Raw genomic sequence first — 18,752 nt, 5'->3', positions numbered from 1 at the left:
CTGTGTTCCTTGTCATTTTTTTCACGGGGACACGTCTGTTGTATTTGACAACAGATACTTTTGTACTTAACACTTCGAGTTAAGGCCAGTGGATGAGGTGAGTGAATGACTATATCCTTGATCAAAAACAAAGTATATCTTTTCTCATGTGCTTTGACTCAGACTCTGAAAGCAATTCTGAGAGACGTTCTCAAGATATCTGGAGTGGGGATGACTTTGTTCTTTATTCATTCAACAAATATCTATTGAGCATCTACTCTGTCACCTATGGTGCTCACTTGGAAGGACAAGATATATTTGGGTTTATTCCTTGTGGTATGATTGTTGAAAAATGAAAAAAAAGCCTTATCGCATTAGGGTCCCACCTCATTTCAGCACATGCCAGTGCACATATGTAAGCAAAATGTTGGTAACCAGTCCTGGGTGGCTGGGCCCAAAGACCCCCTCAGGCAAGACCCCTGTGCCTAGGATGTCCCCTCCTGGCCAGTATCTACTCAATTCTCTGAAAGCAAATTGGCTGCAAATGTACAAAAGTACAGAAATCTCAGCAGAATCTCTATAACCTAAAAACCCTTCTCTGCACTGAGTGGTCAACCCTCTCGCAGGGCAGATGAGTCTCTGGCCCTGTCAATCTGTTGCTGGGTTTAGGGGAGCCTCCTGGAACCCGGGGTGAGCGAGGGTGCCGCCACCGGGCAGAACTCCCTCAGGCGATGAGTGTCGGGTGCCAACTGCGAGTTACACAACATGAGCTCTCCAGGCAGTGGGGAAACAAGGAAGAAAGCACTTACAGCGTGAGGCAGGCAGGGCTAGAGTCCCCAGGGGGCAGTTAGTAAGACAGTTTGGTTCTGGACAGAACAGACAGAGAAAGAAGAGAAAAGCAAGAAGGTTGGAAAGTGTTTTTTAAACAGGAGAACAATAAAGGTTTCAAGTCAGCAAGCCCGGAGGTAGAGGGCCGTCCCTCTCACTCAGGGACAGCCACCAGGAGAGACTTGCAGGCTCTCAGATCTAGCACATTCACTCCAAGGCAGGTGTGGGGAAGCGGCCGGGCGCTGGGCAGACAGGCCTGCCCTCTGCCATCTGCCCAGAGAGATGGAAACTCCAGGGAGGAGCCACAGACCTCCCTCTAGTTTCTATGCTGAGCCACCCTTTAGCATTTAACATTTCCAACAGCATTCTGGCAAACGGAGGTATGGAAATTGCATGACTGTTATCTAAAACAGAGACCTTTATTCGGCTGCGTTTGTTTTGGTCAAACCACCAAGCTACTGCCACTTACTCTAAAAAGTTCCCCTCATATTTTCCACTTAGGGGAGGGAGGAATAGCATTCCATTTTCAGATTGTTCCTTCTCTTCACACTAGAACTCCTCCTCACGGCTTCTCTCTGCACTGCTGAACTAGTGCCATGGTGTCGTGAGAAAAAGAGGCCTGAGTGGTTTCCGGAAGAGTGCAGTGAGAAAGGGAGATTGCCTGTCACCTGCGTCACTCCTGGGTCTGGATGCCTGAGTGAACATTCAGGGAGAGATTCCGCAGCAGGGCACGGGGTGGGCTTGGAATCAGAAGCAGTCCCGGGGATCTGGGAATGCATACCTAGAACTACTGCATAATTTATGGGGCAATGGGAAGGGGCTGCAGTGGCCCTAATATATTACATCAATTCAGGAATAATCCCACTGGAATCCAGAACAAGCAAAATTCCAACAGAAATGGAAAAAAGAGCCCGTGGCATTGAGATGCTGCCGATGAGTGCTCTGTGCCCGCTCTGAGTCCCTGCAACTGCGCTCCCTTCACGTCATCTCTTTTGGTGGCAAACACACCAAGTGAAGAGAAAATCTAAACGAATACTTTACGGAGGACAAAAGGGGTTGGGCCACTTTGTACTGATAAAACCATTTTCATGCCATGATGCTGGGATCCCATCATGAACCTGTTTTTGCTTGCAGGATTCACTATTAGTAATTCAAAGCATTTTTTGGTTCCTAAAAAACAATTTCTATTTGGTGTGTAATATAAATAGACAACACAGGCACAGCCGGTTAATGCTTTGTGACATAGCCTCAATGTCAACTGAAATCAGAGCCCTCGGGAGCCCTAAGAAGGCAGGGCATTCCCATATAAACAGACCCTTCTGCGGCAGCAGTACTTACCTGAGGACCCCAGAAGGATGGGGTGACAGTAGCCCAAAGGAGACACCATTTGTCACCTGAGAACATTCAACCAGCAGTTTGTCCTCAGAGCATGCAAACAACTTTATCACAAAGACTCAGATCTTGGAACATGTAGACCATGTAGCATCAATATTTATATTAGGTGTGAACCATGCGGAATTGCTATTTCTGTAAGTCACTGGCAGTTCCACAGGTTTGACCTATTCAGATTTGCAGCCTGCATTCTGAGTTAAACATTCACTAGTGGGCCGGACTGGGAAGCCAGCCATCATTTACCCTCTTGTGGGAAACATGGGCCAGGTGAAACAGGCAATACACCTTCTTCCTCTCCCTGCCCATGAAGCCAGGGCTGCTCGGGTCCTGGCGAGAAAGCAGCGGGCAGCCCAGGAGCATGCTGCCGTCCTCCTCCTCTGACCGCTACCATCTGCGGGAGCAGCCTGGCTGGGGGAGTGCCCATGGGGCCAGGGGGTCCCAGCGTGGAGCCTGTTCATCCAGACTCCAGGCGAGTTGGACTCACTCGCCAGACAGACACGTCCTCTCTGTGCTGCACAAACCACAAAGTGGCATCCCCATAGCCGTCACCACCAGCATATCATCAGGCTTTCATTTTGCTCCCTGTTTGTACAAAAACACCACATGTAGATACGTATCAGAACCCAGTTCACAGTGGATTGATTTGTGAGTAGTATCAAGGGCAATAATGATAATCATATTGTATTAGGGCAGGATTTTGATTTTGCCTATTTGTTTCACTTGGTTTTACTGCTCAGGGGGCTCATGGCCACAAAGAGGGTAAGTGATTTGTGAGCTGCCAGATGGCTGTTTTGTAAGGAAGCCAGCCCAGGAATCGAGATCTTATGGCTCCTGATGAGATGTGCTCGTGCCCACGTTGTCCAGACCCTCTGCAGCTCACCTCATGCTGTCCCATATGAAGGTCTGCAGTATGCAGAAAGCCTGACACAACCATCCCATAGTTTGTACACATGCACAAATTCACACAGAAAGAAGGCAAGCTATGACCCCAAATGAAACGCCCTGATAAGCAAGGATCAATCACTTAGACTGGTGACAGAACCCACATCAAATCGTGTACTATATGATTTCCTGAGGACAATAAAAGAACATTTTCTTTAGAAAAGTTCCTCAGGGTTTTTTCTGCCTATTCTATTCTCCCATAAACCCAACACCTCCCCAGCTCCCGACAACCAATCACGGACGATTCCTGAGATCAAATGACAGAGCACAATCCCAAATCCCAACCTGCCCCACAGCTAAAGGGAATAGCTGGCGGGGGAGGGTGTGGGGCACTCGGCGTTCATTACCTCCATGGGCCCTGGCTCGGCTGTGTCCCCCAGCGAGTGGCTGTCACTGTGGAGACCCGGGGGCCCGTAGGCAGCCTGCCTCCTCTCCTCCTTTAAGGCATGCTCCAGCAGCTTCTTGTTGAGGATCCGGGCCACGTTCTCAGTGAGTGTGTAGCCAGGGGGAGCAGATAAGTCCTGCCTCACTGGCGTGCCCTCTCCCCCTTCCTCCCTGCACATCTCTGAGCCCACCCCAATGGGGCTAGGTGACCTTCCTCGGGAATTGGTGCCTGTTTCCTGGCCTGGGGCCAGCTCCGGTGGGGGTTCTGCTGAGCGAGACCGACTGCCGGCCCGCAGCCCCTTCTGGAAGGGGTCCTGCACCACGGGGCTGTGGTCGATGATGTTGAAGAGGCTGGAGAGGCCATCATTGATGGTGGTGTGCACGGGGCTCTCCCTTGTGGTGGTGGAGCGGGCCCAGGCTGACTCACTGTACCCTTTCTGGGCCATCCCTGGTGACGTCCTGTTATTTGGCTGGTCAGCTTTGGGGAGGGGCTTCCTCTGCAGCTTGGGAGAACCATACTTGGGGGAGCAGCATGTGCGTTCAAACTTGGCCTGCACTTTCTCGATGGCAGGGGCCACCTGTCTGCTCCTAAGGCTTCGGGAAGGAGACGACACGGGTGTAGCACCGCCCCCAGCCTTCGGCGTGAGACACTTGTGGGGGCTGCTGGTGACACCGCTGCCACGCAGGGCTTCAGTCTGCAAGCCCACACTGATGGTCTGAACAGTCTGGGTCCCCATCGTCCGGGACCCATTGGTCTGGCAGGCCATGTCCTTGACTTGTGGCTCACCAGGGCCAGAGCAGATGGCATTCCTGACAGAGAAGGCCACCTCCTTCATGTCATCACTCAAGTTCTTGGACATCTCCAGGCTGTGCAGTGGGGAGGCAAACCCCAGGGAGGTACAGAGAGGGCTATCGAGGGGGCGCCGTCCCCCCTCCACGTAGTCCCGGGAGTGCCTGGGGGAGGTGCAAGGCCACCTGCTGAGCATGGGTTCTGGAGGGCCCCCCTTGGTGTCTCCCAGGCTCCCTCTGGCTCTGCTTGTGGGAAAGGGACTCTCGCCACCCGCCACCGTGATGCTGTCGACCCTGCGCACGGCAGGCGGGCTGTGTAACACGCGCACCCCCGACTGCTCGGTGAGGACGTGGCTCCGCAGCGGCTGCTTCTGGCAGTGCTCTGGGCTGGTCATGGTGTCCGTGGTCATGGTGACACTTGTCGTCAGGTACCAGGAGGAGTCGGGAAAAGGCTCCGTGCTGTCCTCATGCCCTGCCCGCCCCACCTCGGTCCTGTCGGCCCAGAGGTCTGGCCCCCCACCATTGTGGCCCCTGGTGGGTGTGTAGTCCCAGCTCTTGTTGAACTCCTCAATGTACTTGAGGTCGTCTGGAGACAGGGGTGGGGTGATGTCCTCCTTGCTGCTGGTGGACGGCAGGCCCTTCTCAGGCAGGAACGGGGAGATGTCCATGAGGCGCTGGAACTCAGACATGGAGGACACGGACACTGCCCTGGGAAAAGCAGAAAAGCGGATGTCAGCCCCCCCACACCACAGCACCCACGTCCTGCCCTGCGAGGGAAGTGTCGGGGAAGGCGCCTGCTTCCACCCACACCAGGAGAACACTTTCAGCTGCTCATGCGCTGCACCCACGGGCTTATCCTGCGGGCAGCTATTGGACTCTGTGTGGCTCTGGAATTGTTCCTGAAGCCCTGCATTGGTCAGAATTTAATATAACCAACTCTGGCTCACACCTGTAATCCCAACGCTTTGGGAGGCCAAGACAGGAGAATCACTTGAGGCCTCAGTGCCTCAGTGAGAATTCTCAGGAGACTTGCTCGGACCACAATTGAAGGGTGAAGACGGTGAGTCACGGCGATGGCCAGGTTTTGGCAAGCCGCCACCTGACAGACACAGATTTGGTGTGGATTCTTCCATGTGTCAGCACTTTCAATCTGCCATGAGTTCGCTGAGTGCCTCTCACACGCCCGGCAGGTGCTGCAGGGGTGCCAGCAATGCTTCCAGGCTAAGACAGAAAGTGGCCGGAGTGCTTGGGCACAACTACCACCAGGGCAAAGAAGTGGTGGTCAGGAACGGGGCTGGGGCTGGCTGTGCCCGGTGTCTCAGGCAACAGAACCTCTTTGGCCTGGAATCCCTCCAGCTGGGGTGGGATGGGGAGGTGAGGTGTCTGCAGACTCACTGTCCAGATTCTGATAGGACATACTGATATTCCTTTCACCCCACAAAGCACAGGCTTAAACCTAGGGATCTAGACTAGTGCAGGCCCTGTGGAAGGGGTCCCAGATTGAGTGTATGGACCACTCCTCCACAGGACCTATTAATATGATGAGGCCAGAACTGGGGTCTGCTCTGAGCAAGTCCCCATACCGTGTGCACTGGTACACAGAACCAGCAAAGCTCTGGGCAGCTTTGCTGACAGCTGGCTTCACCGTGGGGGCAAGGCACCCACCCATGTGGTCAGCCCCATGGGGTAAAACAGCAGGCTAAAAGTGACGTCGTTAGGCATTCCATCTTGTTATCTTTTTGTTGTTGTTAGAAATAATCTACCAACTGTCCAGTGGTGCTGGCTAGATCCAGGGCCGGAAAGGAAGGGCAATGGTAGGGATGGGTTGATTTGTCCCAAGGTCATGAGCTTTCCAGCAAGTATGAATTTCCTTCTTCTCAATTCAAGGAGTTGCTGAATTAATAATGAGTTTCAGAACACTGTTCGCTGGGGACTGTAAGTGCCAAACACATGCCGACACCCTGGTCCCTTCCACATTTCTGTGGACATAGCTCATCTAACCCCCACTTCTGCCCACAGAGGAACTGTCTCAGAGTTAAATCAGTGGCACCTACCTGGGTGGGAACTCAGTGCCTCTGGGGCATGGATGGATATGGTGGAACAGAGATGATAAAAAGACAGAGAGAGCAGAGGCATTAACCTCAGCAGTGGCCAAAGCAAACAAAGCCCATGAACCTCAGCAGTAGCCAAAGCAAACAAAACCGTGATGAGAAAATGCAGGACATGTCTGGAGCACGTGTAGGCGCTTCCGGGTGCATCGAAGAGAGTGGTGCAAACATACCAGGCAGCTGGAAGCCAGAGGAAAAGGGGCCGGTGGGGAGGGCACATCCAGTTTTCACTTTGGACATTTCGAGATATACATATATATATATATATATATATATTTTTTTTTTTTTTTTTTTTTTTTTTTTTGAGACAGAGTCTCACTCTGTCGCCCAGGCTGGAGTGCAGTGGCGCAATCTCAGTTCACTGCAACCTCTGCCTCCCAGGTTCAAGCAATTTTCCTGCCTCAGCCAATGTTTCCATTTTATAACAAGCATGTGTTACTTTTGAAAGCATAAAGGCTGATGGCTTGAGTGGTGGAGTACAGTTGCTCCAAAGCCTAACCGGAAATACTGATGTGGCTGCTTCTGTGAATGGGGAAGGTGGGAGGGTGTAATGACTAAACTCTGTTTACTGCTTGTTTTGTGCCATGTGCTGCTTTCATTATGTGTATTAACATACATAAGCTGCAAAAAAAAAAAAAAAAAAAAAAAAAAAAAAAAAGATAATCAAAATACCTCCTGTATACAGATAAGGAAACGGAGGCACAAAGCAGTTGAGTAACCTACGCAAGGAGGCAGAAGTGATTTAAACCCAGGCAGTTTGGGCTGGGCGCAGTGGCTCACGCCTGTAATCCCAGCACTCTGGAAGGCTGAGGCGGGTGGATCACTTGAGGTCAGGAATTCGAGACCAGCCAGGCCAACATGGCGAAACTCTGTCTCTATTAAAATATAAACATTAGCCCGTTGTGGTGGGGTTTGCCTGTAATCCCAGCTACTTGGGAGGCTGATACAGAATTGCTTGAACCCAGGGGGCAGAGGTTGCAGTGAGCCAAGATTGTGCCACTGTACTCCAGCCTGGGAGAAAGAGTGAGACTCCATTTCAAAAATAAATAAATAAATCAACCAACCAATCAACCCAGGCAGTTTGGCTCTAGAGCCTGAGCTCTCAAGTACTGTCCTGTACCACCCAAGAAGGACCAGAGAAGACAGTGTGAAGGACTGAAGTGTGCCACAGGCACGGCTAGGTGCTGCGGAGAGCAAATGGGAAAGGGATGGTCATTCACAGACTCAAAGTTCAGAGGGAAATCAAGGATGAGGCGATCTGGAAATGTTGAATTGCCTGAGAAGAAATTTCATGTAGTAGAAATGGTATGTATTCATTTGGAGAATGAAGAAAAAGTAAAACTGGAGGAAATTAAACTGGGGAGGAAAAAACTGGTGTATAACTAACATCCACACCAACCACTATATATCTCCTTCTAGGACTACTGCCCGAAAATATTTTAATAAATTCTCTTAGTGGAGCTTTTAAATACAGTGTATAAAACATCTCACAGCATACGAGAGAGATTTCCCACACTTTAAAAGAGAAAAGAGAGGTTTCCATGGACCTTTCAATAATCACTAAACACAAGCATTCCTTTGTATACATAACACAACTACAACTGGAAAGTCTACCATAAAACTCATACACCCATGACACAGCATGTCTAGCTTCTTTGTTGTTAACAATCAAAAATACCACGTTTATGAAATGAATAGTAAAGCAGCCACTTCTTCAGAAGTGGCATAATTTTAAGTCATTTTGGAGAGAGTGGTAAAATAGACTGCATTGACAAAACAGAATTTTAAGACCAAGACATTTTTATTCCAGTAATCTATTTTTTTCATCAATCTTACTTACCTTTGAAGATTCCCCTTGTGATTTTCTTCTTCCTATAAAGAAGAAATGACTTTGTCTGAATCGGTTAATTTTGGTTGCCTAGAACTAGGCCTGATTGTACTTAAGTGATTTGTTTGCTCTGCACCCCCAGGAAAACACCATTTAAAATGTACACTGAGGCCAAGCTCTGGTTAGGAGTGCTACTGCCCTGAGGCCTTTGAAGTACAATAATCAAAGCGAGTCCACAGCATGATGAGGGGTTGGAGCTTCTGCAGTCCAGGGAGGAGCCCACATGAGTGAGAACAACTGGTTATAAACTTTGTCATGGAGGAAGTGGCTCTTCTGTGCTTCCTCAAAGGACCTCACCGACTACATGAATTTCAAAGCCAGCTTTTGTAACAACCTAAGTGTGAGAGTGAGACTGAGAGTGTGTGTGAGTGTGTGTGTGCTGTTAGAGAGGAAGATGGAAGGTGACAGAATAACCTTAGGAGACTGGTGTCCCTTGGTCCCAGTCTTGCTGTAGAAGTTGACGTGACATCCTTAGGCTCGGGCACTTGATTTTAAACATTCCCATTTAGAATCAGAGGCAAAGTACAGTGCCTTCCCCTTTAAGAAGAATGATGCTGTGTTTGTAGAGAACAACAGAAACCCAAGGTTGTCTACTAAGAAAACACTCTTGTGCTGACGTGGTTGTGAAACAGCAAGCCTCTGACTAACTTTAATGGAAGCATATTTTTCAAGACAGTAAATAGCAAGGGGTATTTATCACTTCCCCTTAGTAAGCATGCCCCTTGTCTCTGCCATGCAGGTTCCAGTGGGCTGGAACCCAGCCACAGGCTCCCGACCCCACCCCATGTTACCTCTGCTATGTAACTGGACTGTACTAGATTGCCAATAGATCAGACAGGGTGGGACTGCAGCAATGTCCTGTCAACCTGATACACATTGCTGAGGATAAGGCATTTGACCTTACTGATGTGAGTGAAGTATAATTTCCGCATATTTCAACAATACTATTTGATATGAACTCGTCTAAGTCTTAAGTGTTTAGGAGACCAAATGATACGTGCAGCAACTGTTGAACTGCTTCACAGGTAATGATTCCTAGAATCAACTTTTTTTTTTTTTTTTTTGAGATGGACTCTCACTCTGTCACCCAGGCTGGAGTGCAGTGGTGCGATCTCAGCTCACTGCAAGCTCCGCCTCCCGGGTTCACGTCATTCTCCTGCCTCAGCCTGCCAAGTAGCTGGGACTACAGGTGCCCACCACTACGCCCGGCTAATTTTTTAGTATTTTTAGTAGAGACGGTGTTTCACTGTGTTAGCCAGGATGGTCTCGATCTCATGATCTCGTGATCCGCCTGCCTCAGCCTCCCAAAGTGCTGGGATTACAGGCGTGAACCACCACGCCCAGCCCTGGAATCAACTTTTAAAACAAGGTTTTAAAAATCTTAAAGCCAGAAAAACATAACTGACGCTGTGCCATGGAAATGTCTACAGCCTAGCTCACTCATTTGGTGGTCTAATTTATGTAAGGTTTCTAAGTGTTGGATGTTTTCCCTTTGCGCAGAATTTTTTTGGTTATATTAGTTTTCTAGAATCAGAAGACTGTACTATTATTTCAAGAAAAGTTGAGGCTGGGTGTGGTGGCTCACACCTGTAATCCCAGCACTTGGGGAAGGCAAGGCAGATAGATCACTTGAGCCCAGGAGTTCGAGACCAGCTTGGGCAACACAGGGAGACCCTGTCTCTACTTAAAAAATAAAATTAAAAAAAATTAGCCAGGCATGGTAGCACGTGCCTGTGGTCCCAGCTACTTAGGAGGCTGATGGGGAAGGATCAATTGGACCTGGGAGGTCAAGGCTGCAGTGAGCCGTTATCGGCCACTACATTCCACCCTGGGCAAGAGAGTGAGACCTCCAGCTCCAAAAAATCAAAAAAAAAAAAAAAAAAAGGAAAAAAAGAAAAAGAAAAAGTTGAGCATATACACGTCCCAGAATTACTTACTTCCTCTTGTGTGTTTTATGGGACACACTCATTTGTGAGACCTGCCTTCTGTATAGGACTCTAGTCCAGTATTTCTAAACCTGAAACAAGGGGCAAAGTTAAACTGACAGCAGGGCATGCTAATTGAGGGTCAAGCAAAACCCTTGGTGTTGTGAAGATTTCATTTTTACTCAGTTCGGAGGTTGCAGTATGCAAAAGTGCTGGAGCCCGCCAGGAGAGGAATCTGGCAGATGCCTCTTAGGCTTCATGACGGCTCCCTTATTCCATAGTAGTCAACTAGGATGGAGAAAACCTGGCTGACCTCAGGGAGGCGATTCCTGAACTCCCTCTCGGGCCTGTGGGCTGGTGGCTCCTCTGGCTCGTCATCCAGGGACAAGGCATCCAGGTAGAGATTCTCACTGGCCGAGCACCTGTCCGACTCCTTCAGCTTGGACAGCGGCTGGTCTTCAAACGGGATGGAGTCGGCGTCTGCACAAGGCCACATGGCCACAGGACGGGGCACGCGGTGGCTTCCCTGGTGGGGAAAGGGGCGAACGTTGCCGTCTTTTTGATCACAGAGGAAACTGCCACCTCTCCGGGGACTGTTCTCTTTCTGCAACTTGAGAATTTTAAAAATGAAAATAATTAGCCTCACTTTTCTGTCTGATGGTCTCCCTAAGACCATTGTTTCTCCACAATTTGGAATTACTCATAGGTCAGTTTGAAAAACATTGTGAGAAGCAAATGTTCTTAACGTTCTGATCTTAATTTCAAAAGGTAACACAACATTACAGATGCTTTACAAAACCCACAATTTTATCGGGCCCAGAAAATCTGCATTAACCACACACAAATAGGGTGAACTCTTTCTGACACCAATATATGTGTTACTGTACATAACTCTGAGAGTTGTGCTCGTGGGAAATTCTACATTTATTACTATTTTTAAATCTAATGCTGTTAAAGAATATGTTTAAAATGCTCTTTGGAACTTCCTTCAGAACTGAAGACACTCAGTGGAATCCTGTCAGTGACAGCAAACTTCTAAGTGTGAAGCTGATTTTCCTAACTAGTCCCAGGGCATGTGGAACAGGTCCTATCAATAACTCAAGTGAGCAAACTTGAGTTTGTAACCATTTGGTGTTACAAACTCAAATGGCTGTTAACCATTTGGTGTTAAACATAACTTACACTTTGAGATGATAAAAACTTAGCTATAAAGGCAAGTAAAGATCTGGTATGACTGAGTGAAGAAAATTTTAAAAAGCCACTTTACATTATAGTCATACTTCTTGCCTGACTCGGTTGAACTCAAGAAGCGGCAGTGGGCAAGCACAGGGCCACCTGGAGTTAGAAGACCTGAGTCGGAACCATTGATGTGTGGCTTGCTGGTTCGCAGGCAGGTGCAAGTTCCCGACTCTCCTGAGCTCAGCTTCCTTATCTGTAAGATGGGTTGTGCACGTGGGCTCACAGGAGTCAGGCTGGCTAGTGGGGGCCCAGCCCACGTAAAGGCATTATGCCTTTCTGGGCCGTTTTGGGCCACTAGATGGAGATCTTGTGGAGGTGGCTCAGGAAGGGGCCCATACGAAATCACAAGGAACTGCTGAGGCAGGCAGGCAAATGGCTTGCAGGGCGCACGGCCTCCCTCCCCACAGGAGCCCTCACCAGCTTCCACTCCATTCTCCTGATCCCTCCTCATTGCTTCTCTTTCTAAAACGGCCACAGAAAGCACAACTGAGACCTGAAGCTATTTCTGCCTATGAGTCTTTAACGGAGCCTTTATTGGATGACAAGCTCACACTACAGGATTGACTGCTCTTCTGAATAAGTAAAGTATCTGAACGATGAAAGTGACATTTGGATTTGACCTGAAGGAGTGGCCAAACAATGATTTAAAGTCCTCAAGTGCTGAGACGGTGCCAGGAAATTCTAAAACCTCCTTGAATGCAGATCAATTCATTTTTTTTAAGCATCACTTACAAACTGCATCTCTGTGTCCTAATCTGAGCATTCATCCACACGTTGGATGCAAACATGCTTTCTGTATAGTCAGGAGAAAGCCATGGAAGACAGGAAAGACAAAAGGACGTTGGCTCATTGTAATTTCTAAGGCGGCGGAACAGAGATTTATCTTTATCTTTGAGAAAGATGGAGTCTGATGCAGCCAAAGCTTACATGTTAGCATCTGAGGCAGTTCACAGTCAAATGAAGGACCCAGCAAATCCTAAAAACTCTACGTTTTAGCTCTGCCCCTCTGCTCTCTCCTCCTCCTCCCTGATGATGACACAGTTCTTTGCAGTTTTCTTAAAGATGCTAACTGCTTTCTTTAAAAAAAAAAAAAAAAAAAAAAAAGGAAGGCTTTTTATATGTTCATTTAATGCATGTCGGCACAATTTAGTTTCAACACATGATCATCTCTAAGCTATTTTGGGCAAGAAATTAAAATGCAAGAATCCCATCTGAAGCTGCAAATGTGCGCCAAGGGTGTGGAGTGAAGGGGGAAAAGAATGACTGAAGAGGAGAGCTATGAACAAGCACCTTCTAACTCAGTAAAGTGGGATTTCAAAAATAAACGCAGGCAGCTAGGAGCAACTTGTACTCAAGCTGCTAAGTGTTAGGTTTCCTAAAAACGAACTGGAGTGCTTGTGGTGGAGAAATCTGCTGCTCAGATGCCTCTGGGGTGTTGTAATAGAACGGTCCTCAGAGCGGGAGGGCTTCCTATAGGAGTCATTTCAGCCAGCATCAGCACCTACTTGCAATCTTGGAGTAAAACAACTTTTAATGCCAGTCGAAAATGTTAAAGATTCGTATTTTAATACAGGAAACAATAAAGGTGACCTCAAGAGTGTCACCTTACCCAGACTGGTAGAAAGAAAAAAGGCCACTTTGTAAACAGGTTTTAAAAGAATGGATTTTTTTTAAAAGAATGGCAGCTGATTTAAGAAAGTTACTGGAAGGAGAATGCATGGATGACACTTTTTAGCTTGGTAAGTGCAGCAAATATAACAGCAAGTTTTACATCATCTGTATGTTAACTGGGAACTCAACAATTCTAAGGAGAAATGTAATGTGACTCCATAAAGTCTCCTACCCCCACCCCGCAATCAAACTGGGATTGAGACAAGAGAGGCTGATAAGACAGATAAAATGTGTTATATGACCTTAGCCACATTCCCACAGTCATACATCACATAACATGCCTCATGTGGTGCAGAAATTATGTAGGAATTTAATGACACCGGACAAGTATGAAGCATGTGTTCTGAAAGTGGAAAATGGATTTAGTGTTACTTGTTTCACCATCTGTATTAGGTTATCACAGTCAAGGTTATATTATATGGCTTACCAAGCAGTCAAATGTTGAGAGGATACATTGTGAAGAATGTTCAGTTACATTTCTCATTTACCTACGGCATATGTAGCTAGAAGTTAAATGAACAAGCAACCCAATGACTGATAAAGGAACCAAATCTACACATGCCCAGACACACTGGAACCAATATCCTCTTTTCAGGAAGTTGAGATAATGCCTATAATTGCTTTCCCTCATTATCAGGATGGGGCACTGAGATTTAAGAAATCGTCTTTAAAAATGTTTACTATTTTGGAGAAAAGGCCAGATTTATTTTTGAAAGCCACAATTGCATGTCTGAAGCGTCAGTTCATTTGTAATCAATCGTCTTCTAAAAACAGCAATGACATCATTGTACAAAAACTGTGGGATCCATCAAACAGATTTCAGGAACGGATGCATGCCCGAAACTCACGTGTTTCAGATCCACGATGCTCAAAGATGTCCACCTTGAGGACTGGGTTCTGAGGCGGTCAGTGTGGCCAAACTATTCCAATACTGACAACTCGGAATTGGAGGTCAGCTCCTGACGACTACTACCTTTCCAAAATATAGTCTCAAAATGAGGCTGTGGCTCATCTTTAAGTCACTGACTTTTCAAAAGTTGAGTATCACCACAAGTGTCTAATTTTTCCCTTAGCAGAAATTCTTCATTCCCAAAAGTAAAAATAAAAACCTAAAAGACTTGCTTAATTTATATCCAAGGTGTGACTTCCCAAACAAATGAAGCCTGTGACTAGTCCAACAAGCCACCATGGCTAACAGGCGAAGGGCACCCTAAAGGGGCCATGGCAGGGATCACGATGGCCTCACCGGGGTCAGGAGGGACGTAAAAAGTGAGTGGCCCTAGAGCATGGGCCAAGAATGAAGCTCCCTGGCGACAAGTTGCCTGGAGTTACTGTGACACCGGTCAACTAAAGTTGGATATAATAAATTAGTGCCACTTCTATCCCTAAGATTTCCACCTAACCATAGAGCACAGACACACAGGAGATTTAATACAGGAGACTCTTCACAAGTGCTGCATTTCCAAGCCAGAAAGGAAGTGGCCAGCGTTCCTCTTGATAGGATTTGGGGAATATCAAAGATTAGTAAGGTGACTCGTTTGTGTAAGTGGTGAAACGTGGGAAGAGTTTCAGCTCTTCTATATGCAGTGTACTTTCCTTCTTTTGTTTTTTGGAGATGGGGTCTCGGTCTGTCACCCAGGCTGGAATGCAAGTGGTGATCAAAGCTCACCTGTGGGGATTTTATTCTTCTCAGTGGTTTCCCAGCCAAAGGCTCTTGCTCTTTTTTACCATTTAGTTCATTCTGCCTCCGTCCCTATCCAACATATGCATACGCTCACCTTTGTCATTGTACCTGCATAACACAGGCACCATGTCTGTGGATAATAGAGCACATTTTTCAAAAGGCTCTATGGGTATTTAAAATAGAGTAATGAGATTATTTTTCCTGAGCTCAATTTCTTAGTGATTAATACATTTCCTTGAGACCGCATAAATTTGTAAGTGTGTGACTGGCTGAAATAAACAAAATGTATACTATGTAAAAATCCAGCCAGGGAAGAATTCCAGATCTTCATCAATTTAATTTGTGTATCCCTCAGGAACTACTGCAACTATGCAAACTGTTCTAAGTCTGATGCAATGCAGAGAACGGTTATATTGGCAGAAAAACGACTACCCCCGTCCTCCCCAAATTCATCTGAGTTTCTGAATTGTTTGTTTAGCTAAGATGATGAGCTACCAGCTACCTCTCTTGACTATGGTCCATCTAATCACAGCTCAGCAATATCCACAGCGGGCACACTCACCAGCAAACAGCCTGACTTCCAACTGAATTCAGCAATTTCTTTTCTAATGACAACAATTCCATTCAAGTCGGAGCAGTCACTGTGACCACATCTTTAGTGGCAATCTTAAAAGTTATAGTTTGTTTTCAACTGAATAAGACCTGAAATAACCTCCTCTTTCCAGTTTAGTCTTTAAATTCCTTTAAAAAGTTATCCCCCCTCCCACAACCCCACCCACCCTGCGCTGCCACTACCACACGTACACACAGGGGAGTTACCTATGAACTTTGCAATGAAAAGATCTGTGTCACGGAGAGGCATGAGCCTAGGTCTCCAACACAAGCGATTCTAGTATTTCTCTCTCATCCTTTGGAAGCCCATGCATCCTGATGCTGCAAGGACCACAAAGCAGCCTAATGTTTTTGCTTTCTGGGTCCATTGAGTAGTCTACACTCTGTGCCTGTGCTCCAGGGCCCGGGGTGCCTCCTTACCTGCTCTATCCTCCACAGGAGTTCCTTCTTCTGCCGCTCCCACTCCTGCCGATCTCTGTCCAGGCGGTCGAGAAGTTCCACCTTCTCCCGGTTCCAGTTCTTCTCGCTGTGGTGCATCTGCCAGCGCAGGTCCATGACCAGGCTGTGACTGTCGGCCAGGAGCTTTTGGTGCACCTCTCTCTCCTTCTTCAAGGCCCCCTTGCTCTCAGCGGAGGAGCCTAGTTCTCCCAACTTGTTCTCAGTCTTCTCTTCCAGCTGTCAAGGAGAAAAGACTTAGGAATTCCCTCTCTGACAAGTCTTGCATTCAAGGATGAAGTCTCAGCACATTTACATGTGATCCCTGGAAACATGTTTACACCGAGGTTTGACCAATCCCATAGTATAAACAAATTTTATTTTTAAAGTCCTAATTAAGAGCATTTGACACAGTCACGAAGAATGTTAAGCGGTGAGTAGACTGAGCTTCCCATAGCCAGCTTCCCTGCTCCACTTTCCTAGTCTAAGTCACCACTGTCTCTTGCCTGTACTTCTGTGTAACTCCTTGTGGGCAGGTACCACAAGGTACCTGTCCCTATATCCTTAGCTCCTATATGGAACCTAGGGATGGGACAGTTTTCAATAAATATTTGTCAAATACCCAGGAGGTTAAATATCAAAACCAAACAAGATTCTACATCTTATGTATTCAAACTTGTGAAAACCAAAGAGAAGACCTTAAAGACAGGGAAAAATGACACATGCCATAGAGGCAGGAAGACGAGAATTCCAGGAGACTTCTCATCAGAAACTTTGCAAGTCAGAAGATGATGGAGTGGCATCTAAAGTGCTGCAAGAAAAAAGATCTCAACCTAGACTCGATTCTGTATGCAGAAATGGTATCTTTCAAAACAGAAGGAAAACACTTTTCAACAAATGAAAACTGAAAACAAAAACAAAAACAAAAAACAACATGGCCAACAGACCTGCACTTCAGGAAATGAAAAAGGAAGTTCTTTAGGCAGAAGGAATATACTAACAGACACTTTGATCTCTACAGAAAATAAACACTGGAAATGACATCTGTGTAAACATAAAACTCATTATTTCTGTTTTAATTATTTTTAATATTTGATTATCTAAAGCAAAAATTGTTACAATGTGTTGTGTTTGCAGAATATGTAGAGGTAAACTATGACAGCAATAGCACAGAGGATGGGAAGGAACTGGGAATATACTGTTGCAATTTCCTCAGGCACCATGAAAAGTAGCCTAATAGGATTTCAAGGTAGACTCTGAGTAATTAAATACGTATATTATAAACCCTAGGGCGAACACTAAAACTGCACGGCAAACACTAAAACCGCACAACAGCTTGCTGTTCAGTGCCTTGTTTTTACCCTCACAAGCAATCTATTTTATTAAGTGCACAATTTTAACAAATTGTATACTTTTCAAAGAAAGGCCTTTCACACAGATTGCCTCACTTGGTCTCTACTGCAATCCTCTACGTATAGGTATCCTTATTCCCAGTTTATTTGTGAAGAAATGGCAGCTCAGTGCTTCAGGGACTTGCCAAAGGGACATGCTAAGTCAGTAACCAATATTCATATGTAGAGTTCAATTAACTTTCTTATAATGAGTTACTTCAAGACCCACTAAAATAATTCATGGCTGATTATCCATGTCTAAGCAGATTGTTTTAACTTTTCTGAGACACTATATATGTATATAAAAATATAAAGATTAATGAGTTAAACCAGCCAGTATTATTACATTTAGAAAGACGTCTGTATCAGTGCTGTAGTTTGGATGTCTGTCCCCCAAACTTCACGTTGAAATTTGATCCCCAGGGTCGGCGATGGGGCCTAGTGGGAGGTGTCTAGGTCATGGGAGTGGATAGATTCATGCCCTGCAGCAGGGACTGAGTAACTTCTCCCTCTATTATTTCTTTATGAGCTGGTTGTTTAAAAGAGCCTGGCACCTCCTCCCACCTGCACTTCCTTTCTTGCCCTATGATCTGCACACATCGGCTCCCCTTTGCCTTTTGCTGAGTGGAAGCAGCTGGACCTCTCCAGTAGCAGGTGCTGGCACCATGCTTCTTGTGCAGCTTGCAGAACTGTAAGCTAAATAAACCTCGTTGTTAAATAAATTACCCAGCCTCAGGTATTCCTTTACAGCGACAGTAAATGGACTAAGACAGGCTGCTGAGTGTGTGCTCAGTTAAACTGAAAGTTCTTGCCCACCAGGGACTCACTGGGAGAGAGCTAATATCGAATCTCGCCTCTGTAATAAAGGCAAACCCTTCATTAAGTGGGGAGAGCACACTGTTTTGTCCCTGAATCTGAGTGGGACTCCGGCCTTCTTGGAGAGAAAGCAGGGAAAGGCCTGAGGAAGCAGATGACAGCCACGGGCACGGGTCAGTGGTGACACTTCTTGATCAATTATAAAACGCAAATCTGGGGAAAATAAAACTTTTTTTAAGAAGAAAGAATGCAGAAACAAAAGAGGGGAGAAACCTCCAGTGTTAGCTAACCAGAAGACTACCAGAAAAGCACCAAGCACCACAAAATCCCATTTTAAAAGAGCTGCTGGAAGCCCACATAACCCAGAATGAAAGGCCGCTGAGCCCCTCGCAGGTACGTCTGTTCACCTGCAGATGCTTCCAGCCACCAACATGTCCTCTCTTTAGAATCTCCTCATGCAGCGTACCCCTTCCTGGGCCCCACATCGCCTCTGCTCACCTGCTTTGTGAAGACAGTGAAGGCACATTCCTTCTGCCCACAAACTCCTCTGTCCACACCTCTCAGGTCTCTCATGGTCAGGGTCACCCCCACCCCTCAATGCTTAGAGCCCAATCCCCCCGCCTACTGAGGGACCTCGTGTCATCAGTGTCCCTACACTGTCAGGTCTCA

General features: G+C 46.8%; 1 protein-coding gene across 13 annotated transcripts in view; it reads right to left on the bottom strand.

Moving 5' to 3' along the window:
* Positions 1-18,752, bottom strand: part of LOC105478868 (microtubule crosslinking factor 1) — a 124,992-nt gene that overhangs the window by 3,029 nt on the left and 103,211 nt on the right. For 8 of the 13 annotated variants that reach the window (XM_011736586.2, XM_071085649.1, XM_011736579.3 and 5 more), the window contains 4 exons: positions 15,862-16,116; positions 10,549-10,845; positions 8,263-8,294; positions 3,489-5,022 (listed from right to left, as the gene is read on the bottom strand). In XM_011736586.2, coding sequence (XP_011734888.2) covers positions 3,489-5,022; positions 8,263-8,294; positions 10,549-10,845; positions 15,862-16,116 — 2,118 coding nt within the window. Of the gene's footprint in view, positions 1-788; positions 846-3,488; positions 5,023-8,262; positions 8,295-10,548; positions 10,846-15,861; positions 16,117-18,752 lie in introns of all 13 variants that reach the window. The other 5 variants (XM_011736591.2, XM_024791965.2, XM_011736590.2 and 2 more) reach the window with 2 other exon arrangements.

The sequence above is a fragment of the Macaca nemestrina genome, chromosome 19 (genome assembly GCF_043159975.1).
Source record: "Macaca nemestrina isolate mMacNem1 chromosome 19, mMacNem.hap1, whole genome shotgun sequence".
Taxonomy (NCBI): Eukaryota; Metazoa; Chordata; class Mammalia; order Primates; family Cercopithecidae; genus Macaca; species Macaca nemestrina.
Note: the sequence above shows the minus strand (reverse complement) of the source record. Positions and strands in the feature narration are given on the sequence as shown.